Genomic DNA, 12,003 nt, shown 5'->3' with positions numbered 1-12,003 from the left:
CACTGCTCCTCCTAAAAATACCCCTATTATTTTTGATATTTGTTTTAGGCTTCTTAACCAAGGATGACCAAAAAACTACCTGAACATTTGGTGTCAACAAATTTTAAAATAGACTTTATTTTATTATCTCATGTATTAAAGTTACCCAGTAATACTTAAAATGGCTATTATCTGTGTAAATTTTTCCATCAGTGTTGAAAAAGACTCCTTAGTTTGTAATTTTGGTATTTTGTTTAGCAAAACCTGAAAAATCTAACATAACATCTATGATAAACCATAAATACATTCATAATTGAAGATTTAACAGTTCTTTAAATATAAATAATATTGAAAGTGTGAAAAGATGGAAATGAAAGAAAAATCCCAGGAAAGAGCTTTGTGTTACCAAATTGTGGGATATAAAAATAGCTGCCAGAACTCATGAACCATCATTCTTCGGGGAATGTGTATGTTGATGGCTACCACCTTCTTTCTTGACTAACGTCTGTTAACAAAAAATGAGGTATCTTGTTTGTTGTTTACTTTCTGTTGTGACTCCCACAACTGGATATTCCTCTGACATAATGACCTGGTACAATCTTTTTTTACTTTGTCTGAAAGTATGAAAGGAAAAAGTGTATTCTGTTAATCTATCTGTCTCTTTCCCTTTGACTACTTGTCTGTTTCCCAGAGCAAGGACTTTAGTTTCTGTTGAATTTGTTTTTGCTTTTCAGTTCCATGGAGTCATTGTGTGACAAGAAATAGCAAGTTCACGATATCTGATATCAAATTATGTAAAAGAAAGTTATGCCAATCCCGATAGGTTTCCCATGCACTTATTTGTCTATAACTGCATATTCTTTCTTCCCTCTTCTGCCAGATGCTTTTTTTTTCTTTTGGCATGTACATTAAATATCAGCAGGTGAAGACAGGATTTGTGATAGTGCTTCATGCTGATATGGAAGGAAAGACTCTATACTGGGAGCATTATAATAGCTGTCTATCTAAATCCCTCATTACCTGGCACTTGTGCCCGAGGAGAAGGGTCCTCCAATTTGTGGGTAGACAATTGTGCTATCCAAACAAGCCAGAGCGCAATGAGCGAGGAATAGTTTATTATATGTGTCCTCAAGCCTTGATGATGAGGGCATGATTCATAATTCTTGTCTTTCGGTCCACCACCATTGTGTCTGCGTGCATCCATCTGAGCTAAATTGAAGTTCAGAAATAAAATTAAGCTATTACAGGCATATAAAGTGAGTCTTTGGCCTTGTTGAGTCAAGCGGACTGTTGCATGGGAAAAGGATGAATTAGTTAATGAAGTCCACTACCCTTCCCGTTTTCTCTCTTTGTGAGGTCTCTAGACCTAGCCAAAAAACTGCTTTCATGGTTCCACTAAACTTCATGTAACTATCTAGTGGACAGAATATAGGAGGCTGATCCATAAGCCCTTTCAGAGGTGCTTTTGTGCAGACATGTAGACCATTTCCTATTAACATAACCTAAACTTAAAACTATTTTTTAAAAACTAGTTAAAATACTGATGATTCACATTACTAAGATTAATCTTTATTCATAGTTCATTTCAAATTTATATTACAACACAATGCACGTAGGCATCTATTGCTGTTGTTTTACTTATTCAAAACACTGCAAAATCAAGTTTTGTTCTCAGCAGCATTTTCTTTCCATCATGATACAATATCTGTATTGTTCTGGAAATGTTGCTGCTGTTTTTTTCTGATTTGTTCCCGGAAAGACTGAACAAAACAACCAGCTTTTACACTGGGTTCCAACTGGCAAGAGTACAACTTTAAACAAAAGCTGAGGCTATCTACGAGGCAGTTACCATCTCATGTTAGACTGTAACATTAAATATGTGATCCTACGGCTGTTTAATTCATTTTGGAGTGGGATTTTAAAGCCACAAGAAAAACCCTGGCTTTTATTAAAGCACAAGTGTAACAGTTTTCTTCAGTTCTGCACTTTAAGCAGCATCTAGCAGTAGATCTAGAATTTCTACTAAAAGCCATAGGAAACACACACACATTTTAATTGAGGTTCTCTTTGTCTCTTACAGAAAACCAAGCAAGAGCAAAAGAATCTGATTTGTCAGATACTCTTAGTCCAAGCAAGGAGAAAAGCAGCGACGACACTACAGGTAAATTTGGGTGTAAATTTCTGCAAAATGGCTTTGGTGTTGGTAAGTATGTTAAGGTTTGCTATTAGAATCTAGAACATAAGGTACACTTTATATTTCGCTCAGCCAAATCAAGTGTAATTAAAGAACAACATGAGATATAGTATTTTGCTACCTTGTAACCAGTTTGGGGTAGGGGGAGAGAGAGGACAGTAAAGGTTTCTCCGGTCTGTTTGTAGAATCTGTTTGTAGAGCTTGACTCTAGTCTACCTGCTGTTTTAAAGCAATTTAAATTTTTTGTTTAGATGCCCAAATGGATGAACAAGAGCTAAATGAACCTATTGCTAAAGTATCTCTTTTAAAAGGTAAACAAATTTCCATATTTTTTTAACTTTAAGATGTAGTGTGACAGACCCACATTCTGAATAATACATGTGTATTTTATTTTAGGACTCTATATTTCTGTCAGATGAATATTTGTAGTTAAGTGAGAAGTGCTCAAGTTTAAATATTTAAATTACTTTATTAAGGAAGTATGTTTGAAAAGAAATTGTGATTCATTCATCTGAAATTAATGTAGCCAACTGTTAGTGTAGAGATAAGTGACATTTTAAATTAGAGTAATCTTTTTTCCCAGTTCACACCAGTACTGTTAAAATAAATCTTCATGTATAACTTAAAGCACGAGTCAAGAAAATAATAGTTTCTCTTTGTGTTCTGTTTCTTGGTTAATAATCCGTGTATCTCTTCTGGTCATTGTTACTCAATAATGCTTAAAATGGCTATTATCTGTGTAAATTGTTTCCATCAGTGATGAAAAAGACTCCTTAGTTTATAATTTGGGTATTATTTATATTTAAAGAACTGTTAAATCTTCAATTATGAATGTATTTATTGTTCATCATAGATGTTATGTTAGATTTTTTCAGGTTTTGCTAAACAAAACAGCCTACGTTGGATATATTAGCTTTGGACATTTAAATTAGAAAATAAAATTCTTCTGCATGAGACCTTCATACTGCAGTCAGACTTAAAAATGTATTTACTATTTAACTGCAAACTTGCCATGTTCAGCAAATTAATTTTTTCAAATTGATCACATGAAAAATAGTTTAAATACAAGTGATAAAATATTAATATACCATTATATTTAACATGTTGAAAGGTAAACTTTTGCTTCAATTCTGTAATTATAGATTTTTTTTTCTTTTATGGTCAGCAATGACACAGTTCTTATGTTGGGTTACAAATAAAAGGAACACTACTAACTTTTTGTTTGCTCGCAAAACCTGGAAATCATACAGAAACCTGAAAGGCTAACATAAAATCTCTTCCTCAATTGTATATGTTTTCCCAGTTTTCCCAGTATATGTTTTCCCAGTTTTTTACTGGAAAAGATGAGAGGTTTTTATATCTGAAGTACTTCAGATCAATTACAAAATGTTCCGTGAAATAGCTAACCAACAAAAATATAGCTTATATAGCTTATTTTGGCAGATTAGAGCCTGGTGAAACAGTTTAAGAACTCAAGTGTTTGAAAAGTCAAGGACATACCAATGAGTTTGGTTTTGTAACTGTAATTAATGCCATTAATGGGAACGTAGAGATATTCACTGACTTCATCTGCCAGTAGATAAAATTTAATACTGTCATGTTCCATAAGTGAACATAATTACTTTAATAATTTTAGTAGTAAATTTCAATGTGTGGAATGTGTTGCTGCTTTCGAAGAAAAGCTACATGAATATTACTGGTTGTGAATTTTAACAACATGTGTTGTTGAAGTAGACAAACCTTGACGTACAAAATACGTGTGCATACTTCAGAATGTGTTAGTCTGCAGTTCTTCTTAAGCAAGACAGAAAGCCAAGAAATAATTTGCAATATGTCATGTAGTAAAATAGCAAATCCCTGTTCAACCCACATTTCAAATATATATATTTCAACCAGGAACTGATTTCTAATGTTGAAATGTAATTCATTAATCCCTCTGTTTTTAATATATTAACTTTTGTCTTAAGGCCTGTGGTTGAAGAATTATAATTCAACTATGTAAATGAGTTCAAGGCTGAAATTTGTAAAACAGGGTATCAGACCATGAAAGAATTCACTTATTTAAATATCAGTTTGTCTTGTAAAATATGCATTCTGTACTGTAGGCAAAAAATGCCTTATTACAGAGGTATTACTTTTACCATTCTAAAACAATTTATTTTTTTTAAGAGCAATTCTGGAAGTCAACATGATTTTAATCATGTTTTTGGTGGGGGAAAAAAAGTAATGGTGGAAAAGAGCTGGAAGACCATCTAGTTCCCTTTCCTATAATATGCAAGTGGGTTCCTATTGATTTATTCATGAATGCTTTAGCTACCCTATATCTGCTTATGTCATGTGAGAAGAGAAGGTTTTGGCTAATCAGATCCCAGCAAAATCAAACATTAGTTCTCTCAAACGGCACTAAAACCTGAGATCCCAAATCAGTCACGTTACTTTACTTAGGCCACTCCTTCAAGCAGGTATAATTATTCACACCTGTGAATTATTTATATGTGCTGTAACATCGTTTCCACAGTTGAAAATCCAAGTAGTCGTCAATACTGAACTTCCAAATTATTTCCAGCAGGAAAGTAATTTTATTTTTTATATTTTAGTATTTTGTCTTGCCATACAAGAGAAATAATACTGCTGTTGCCCCTTCTCCAAAGTCTCCACCCCCTCCCTGCCCCTACTGGACTCCTTCCCCAAATCCCTGCCCCAGCCCCGCCTCTTCCCCACCGCCTCCCCTGAATGTGCCGGTTTCCCGTTCCTCCCCCCTCTTTCCCACAGCTTATGTTGCGAAACAGGTGTTTCGTGGTGGCAAACGCTGGGAGGAGAAGCGGGGATGGCGCGCTCAGGGGAGGAGGCATAGGTGAGCTAGGGCAGGGGGGTGGCGGGGAGCAGCTGGTGGGTGAAGAGCCCCCACCAATTTTTCCCTGTCAGTGCTCCAGCCCTGGAGCACTGACAGAGTTGGCACCTATGACCTCATTGATTTGCATGCTGAAATTGTTTATTGCTCCTTACAGTCCATTATTATGAAATATCTTTTAAATATCTTCAGCAACAAATCATTAACTTCTATTGTAATAATTTCACACATTGCCTGTAAGCCAGCGATTTTATTTAACAAACTTTTCAGAGTGCTGCATTAGGCATCTCACTTCCCTCTCTACTAAAGAGGACCTTACTTGTTAGAGTAGGACTCAGTTGGCTTAGCTATGCATTAGTAGAGTCATTGGAATACAAAAGTTTTGTTTTTTTTTTGAAATAGAAGCTGTTCCTGGGGCTTCTAGGGAAATGCAGAAGTGTCAGATGGACAACTAGTGTTTCAGTTTGTTCAGTTATTTACTTGAATGTAGAAAACAACTTAGGAAGTTACTGTAATTCATGGAACAAGAGGATGGTGATACATTTAATTCTGCTTCCATGTGTGTTTTCTATCATTAAACTTGTTCAAATTTGTTAATGCTGTTTCTATTTTATACAAGCCGAAGTGTGGAGGAAAAAATCCATAATACTTTTGTGCATTTGCCAGACTGTTTTGTTGATGAGGTAATGTGTTCATCAGCCACTAATAGAGGTTTCTTGAACTTTGCCTTTTGAAGACAGGCTAAGTCTGTCAGTGGTTGATAATTTCAAACGAAAGTTGAAGAATTAAAAATAGGTGTCTGTGTCCAACAAATACAGCACCAGGAAACAATCAAGGCAGCTAGCACTGATAGTTCTTATCACCAACTTCCTAATGTTTCTTTAGATTGCAAATGATGTATTCAGTTGTTACTTAATACAGTTGGCATACTCAGTGTTTCAGGAATTTGACAAAAACTTGTGATTTTAATCTAATTTATTTGATTTCAGTTGAACAATTTTTTCAGTTGAAAGTTTTCCCCAGAGGGAGGCTCGCTATTGGATAGGGTCCTTCAAGGCCCTGGAAGTGAGCTAGGTGCCTCAAATATGAGAGCTGTGCAAATGTCTGTCTTCATGAAATTTCTTCCACAGATTCTGACTGTTATGGATGCACATGGATATGGGACAATTAAAAGGCAGAGCCTGGCCAGGGTTCTGTGTTTGTGTATGGACACTAAGACCACTTCTATAAAGGCAACCATATAGGTGGAGTTCTCTTGGTGCCTTTTTTTTTTCCTTGCCTGCCATCAGATTTGGAAGTGTTGGTCTGATCTGGGTTTTATTTTCCCTGTAATTACTTTCTAGGGCATTAAAATATATTTGATGGCAGATTCTGACATTGGAAAGATAATTTTAAATTGTGTGGGAAATGTTTCCACAAGTTGTCCCTCACAGACCATCATAAGATATTCCTCAAATGTTTGTGACATGGCTCACAGCCTTAGGAAGAATATCCATGTTCAGACTTCTTGCCTTGAACCAGGTTGGTGGGGGAACAAATGTCTCATGCCTTGGCACAAATTATACTAACTTTTACACAGCAGTTCTAATACTGTCCATGGAGACAAAATAGAAGAAATCCTTGATATTTAAGGAAGTGATTAATTTATTCTTTCAGTGCATTGATACTTTGATATAGGGCACAAGCTTTAAGGGTTGGCATATAAAGCCAGCACTGACTTCTGTCCCCCCTGGAGTTCTGATTATCTTAGATACATATAACATTGGGCACTTGTCTTGAAGCTATTTTTAATGTTGCCCCTTGCGCCTTTTTCTGATTTGAGTAAATAGCAAGTTAGTCTGCCTGATATCACCTGAAGACTTTCTAATCTAGTGTAATTTGTCCTCTTCCTCTAGATGTTTTGGAAGTTGGATGCCTTCTAGACTTATGATGGTGATTTATACTTCCTTTTGGATTTGCTCATATATGAATGGTTAAGGGAATGTTTTGGGGAAAACTGCTTATTTCTCACTTTTCAGAACTCTCATCCTTGCCACTCTCCAAGAGATGTCTATATAAACTAGAAAATTTGATGCCCTTTCTTTCCCTATCACACTTCACTTTGTGTCAGTGTCTGCTTTTGGGAGGGGGGTTTGTCCTATTTTTATCTTGGCCTTATTACTTCTTTTATAGGTCACAACTATTTGTGAGGTCAAGAAATATTGTTTTGATGAAGAACTTACATCTAGATAAATATTCTAAAATATTTTGTTTTTCCTTTCACTTTTTTCCCATGTGAAAGATTAACTCTTAAAGATTGAAGTGGTTTACCACTGAGCAGTCTTCAAATACTGTTTAGAACTCTCATATCACTGATAAGTTTACATGAATTCCTTCTACAAATTTTTGTGTGGCAATTAGAGGGAAAATCGTACAATATTTATTTTGGGATGATCATACTCTAGTCCCATTTAGACTTAAGAAAATATTGTGTGCTATTCTAGATGTGGAAATATACATTCCACAAATTTTAATGGAAACCCTTAATTAAAGCTCGAATGGTCAAAACATTAAGCCCAGCCTTTTAGAATTGCACTCAAAATTCCCACAAGCAAGGGAAAGAGCAGGTAGATTGTGTGTTTCAATTCTGATTAAAGTTGTTCTGAAATTTGCAAAATTATACATTTACAAACTAATTGCCACACAGTTGAGTAATCATTGATTACTATGTAGAGCTGGTTGATAACTTTTTGATAAAATTTTCTTTGTTGGAAATATTGATTCATAAAAACTGGAGCTCTTTGAGATGTACTGGGCTCGAGGAAACTATGTCAAGAGAGGTTTCTCAGGTTCCTGATGGAATTTCTGGTCAAAATAAGAGCAACTGACCCCCTGACGAGCCTGGTGACTATGGCAGTCATTTGGAATGCGGGAAAGTCAGGCTGAAGTTCTTGTTCTACCTGATTCCGGGCAGGTACTTGAACCCAGGTGTCCGACGTTCCAGGTGAGTGCCCCTAGTCACTGGGCTGTAGAGTCAATTTCTCTTTCTTTCTCTGACCCAATTAATATTTATGTATATAAAGTGGAATAGCTCAAACAGGAAAGAGATCTGAGTTCAAACCTCTGCTCAGAATCAATCTGTCCTGTTTGAGCTGTTCCATTTTGTATAAATAAATATTTGTTTGGTCCGAGGAGGGTGGGGAAGAGGAAGAAAACCCACAAGTATGGCTATTGCCTTCTCCCACTCTGTGGGCCTGTCTGATAACTTGAATAGTTTTCCAGCTCCTAAGGAACAGTGTTACTGTTAAAATGGAATCTTCAATTGATGGCAGAGAAGCTGCCCACCAGAGATCTTAGCTGAGATTTCTACTCTATCTATGGGTGGGGCACTACTTCTTTACCATATCTGACTTGAACACAACTTGTTTTCAGTACATGAATGAAAAGGTTGACAACCTCATTAGGCAGGACAAAATGTCCAACTACATAAGCATTTGTCTCTGGGAGACTGAGAACAATACCTCTATAATAAAGAGAAACTGTGGTCAGAAACTCTGGTAGACCATAGAAGAAAATGTTTTGTTCCGTTTTTTCAGTATTCCCTTTTTGTCCTTTTTTATAATTCCACTCTGTAAAAATCTAAACGTTAAAAGTGTGTTCTTGTTTTCTTTTTAAAAAAGCTGGAATCATTACTTCCCTATCCACAAGGCAATTGCTGTGGAAATTAATTGTAGGGCTTAATTTTTATATCCTTGTAATGATCAAAAAGCTATTCTCTTACATTTCTTGTCTCTGCTGGAGATGTTGTAATGGACACCTTACCTATATTTTGAGGATATAATAAGACACAAAATTGTGGACACAAGCAACATGATATATATTAATATTCAGTTTGACAAAAATCCAATTTGTTATATTTTAGGGGAGACACCTGCAACAGTGGTCAGCCACAAAGAAAGATCCATGTTCAGGATGTTAACTACCACAGCATGGAAATGTATAACGCTACTTTGGCGTTCAAGGGGAAAATCCATTAATATGTGGTTAAAGAAATTGCAAGAGGTCCAAGACATGGAGTTTATTACTGCACGAATAAGACAAGCACAAGATATTTTTCTGGAGAGATGTGATATGATAAGTACTTTGTGGTGGTATGGTGAAATAGCTAGCTAAGAATAAGAATAAGAAAAATGATCATTTGAGACAAGCAACTAACTAGAACAGTTATTTCCTTGATCTAATATATAGCTAAATAAATAAACAAGTATAAACAAAATATAACAAAAGTATAACTTAATACTGAACTATCAGTAGTAGTTTGGACTCTCCAGCAAAAGTATCTCTGGGTCTTGACTGGGGTTTTTCTTTTGCCCAATATAAATTAATTTTAGTTCTGTATGGATTTTGGGATTGTCAGTTTATTAACCATAAGCTATGTAATACATGCTTCTTTTGTTTCTCATGTCTGATAGCTGGACTGTCGTGTTCTTCCTATTTTTCTGCAACCAGACAATTGACTTGAATTCCTTGAAGTTTCTACCTTCCATTGATTTAATATGTGTAGTTTGACTTTGTCTGTTTCCCTATAAGGGCCTTATTTCACAAACCCTTATGTGAATAACACTTACGTGAGAAATGTTAAATGCGTCAGAGTTTCAAAGATCACATCTTAATATTGCAAATTCCTTGGAGCTAGAACTGCCTCTTTCTCCTGTAGTCTACCGAGTCATACTACTGGTACTCCATTATTAATAGACAATGAGAATGATATGCTGTTATTAGTTAAGGTTTTTACACGTTTGTTTATATGTTTCTCTTTTTTCTGCTACTTGAGCATTCAGTAATTTTAAGTTGAAAAAGTATTTTGTATTTATTTCAGACGAATATGAATATTTCTAGTCCATTGGCACAGATGATTTCTTTTTATTCCCTGAGGTCTTTTATTTATGCAATTTTATAAATAATACAAAAACTTTGAGATGGGGAAGAACAGATTTGACAAGTTTTATGTATTCATATGTATTTTATGTAAGCATAATTCATATGCTTACCAGTATTTGAGCTAAAAATACATCCTTAGACATGATCTCAGATTAAAGGAACTTTTAATATTTTCAAAGTAATGTCACAGTGAAGCAAGTTTTTAGGCCAAAACTTGGCTTGACTTTCAGTTGGGCCGAACATCTGCTTTTCCTGTTGACTTCAAATGGCTTGCTCAGCGCTTCTGTAAAATCAGGGTGCTTTCATGTAGGTGCCTACCTTGAGACACCTAAGTTCAGAAATGTTAGCCCAAGTATGGCATTATAAATCATGTTGTGTTTTATATACTTGCATCATTGCTGAAATGACATACTGAATTCTTTCTGCTAGCAACTTCTGAAGTTGACTTTCAAAGAAACGGTGTACGTTCTTTATACTTTATAAATTACGTTACATGCACAAAAAGAACATTTAAAATGAAATATCAGCAACATTAAGGCTTCTTGAATATAATCCTGAGATATGCCAATTCTATGCAATATTTAAAAAAAAAAGTTTAAATTTCACTAAGTGTTATGTAAACGGGGATTCCTTGTATATGTTATGTTTTTTTTTTGCATGTTGGATATAACTACGATTGTTTTACTTTCATTTCACTCAAGATTAAAACAAACTGCTAAATAGATTAATGTTTTTTGCTAACTTCTACCTAACCCAGTGATAACTATTGTGGCTAATGTTGCATGATTGAAGCCAAAAACATTGCCTGTCTTTATGTGGCAGTACAAATAAAGTTGCTATGAAAACTTATGCTTCAAAATAAAAATGTTCTTTTATCAGATGAATTACAGGGTGCACAATCAGAAACAGAGACTAAACAAGAAATTCAGCAGCTGCACAAGGAGCTGATTGAAGCCCAAGAGCTAGCTAGAACAAGTAAACAAAAATGCTTCGAACTTCAAGGTGAGACAGAGATAAAAAAAGATTTGAATGACTGTCCTGTAGAATCAAATTTAAGTGCAAATCTGAATAATTGTCCTTAAGTAAATATATCAGTTAACCTTAAAAGGGGCTGCTTAAACCAATTTTGTCTAATACAGTAAATATTTTGTTTTACTGCCCATATGTAGAAAAAGGTATCTTTAACCTGCCAGTGTCTCTAGCTTATAAGTAATCTTTTATGCAAAACCTAAATTTTGGGCCTAAATTGATGTGACAGTCTCCTTTTAGCAGTACCACACCTTTAAGTGAGTTAATGAAATGCAAAATTTATTTATCTGTATGTATTCTTTGATTCATCTATTTTAATTGGACAATAAAGGTAGTTAAATGAGTTCAGTGATAGCTAGATCATTTTTTAGACTCCCCATCCATACGTCCTGTTACAATCGTATCAGTGCAAATAGCAAAAGTGTTGGTTTACTTTTGCAGAAAACTATGTAATGTAGTTCAAACTCATTGTAGTCAACATTCTTTTGGGAAATCTCTACAAATTTCTTTCTATATGCTTTCCCCTCGCACACAGTACAGTTGCATTTCCAAGACAAAATGACTGGCAATATTAATTGTTTACAATCTAAGATTAATTATACTACTACCAAAAATCGTTTAAAAGTATTAACTTTTTATTAAACTACTTACATATGCATTAGCTTTGATTTGTTGAAATCTGATTATTTTAATCTTTCAAACTCCATTTTTGGGGAAATAATTTGACTTTGAGATTAACTTTTAAATTATTAAACTATACAGCTGAAGATTTTTTTAAAATTTTGAACTAATTACAACTTAGGCACATTTCCACTTTCATTTATAGCACTACTGGAAGAAGAGAGAAAAGCCTACCGGCTGCAGGTTGAGGAGTCCACCAAGCAAATACAGTTTCTGCAAGGTATGAAATAATTGATTTTTCTCTTTACTCTTTATACGTCAGGTATAAAAGAAAATACTTCTGTCACTTTTGGTGGCATCGGGTAACTTTTATAAAAGGAAATAATTATCTATGAATCTTAGTCTAATT

General features: G+C 34.8%; 1 protein-coding gene across 17 annotated transcripts in view; it reads left to right on the top strand.

Moving 5' to 3' along the window:
• SLMAP (sarcolemma associated protein) overlaps positions 1–12,003 on the top strand; it is a 165,419-nt gene that overhangs the window by 128,276 nt on the left and 25,140 nt on the right. For all 17 annotated transcript variants that reach the window (XM_084634210.1, XM_084634211.1, XM_084634213.1 and 14 more), the window contains 4 exons: positions 2,060–2,140; positions 2,425–2,484; positions 10,824–10,946; positions 11,800–11,874. In XM_084634210.1, the coding sequence (XP_084490336.1) occupies positions 2,060–2,140; positions 2,425–2,484; positions 10,824–10,946; positions 11,800–11,874 (339 nt within the window). The remainder of the gene's footprint in view (positions 1–2,059; positions 2,141–2,424; positions 2,485–10,823; positions 10,947–11,799; positions 11,875–12,003) is intronic.

Source organism: Lepidochelys olivacea (assembly GCF_965140295.1).
Source record: "Lepidochelys olivacea isolate rLepOli2 genome assembly, chromosome: 7".
Lineage (NCBI taxonomy): Eukaryota > Metazoa > Chordata > Testudines > Cheloniidae > Lepidochelys > Lepidochelys olivacea.
This window is presented reverse-complemented; position numbering and strand designations above follow the sequence as displayed.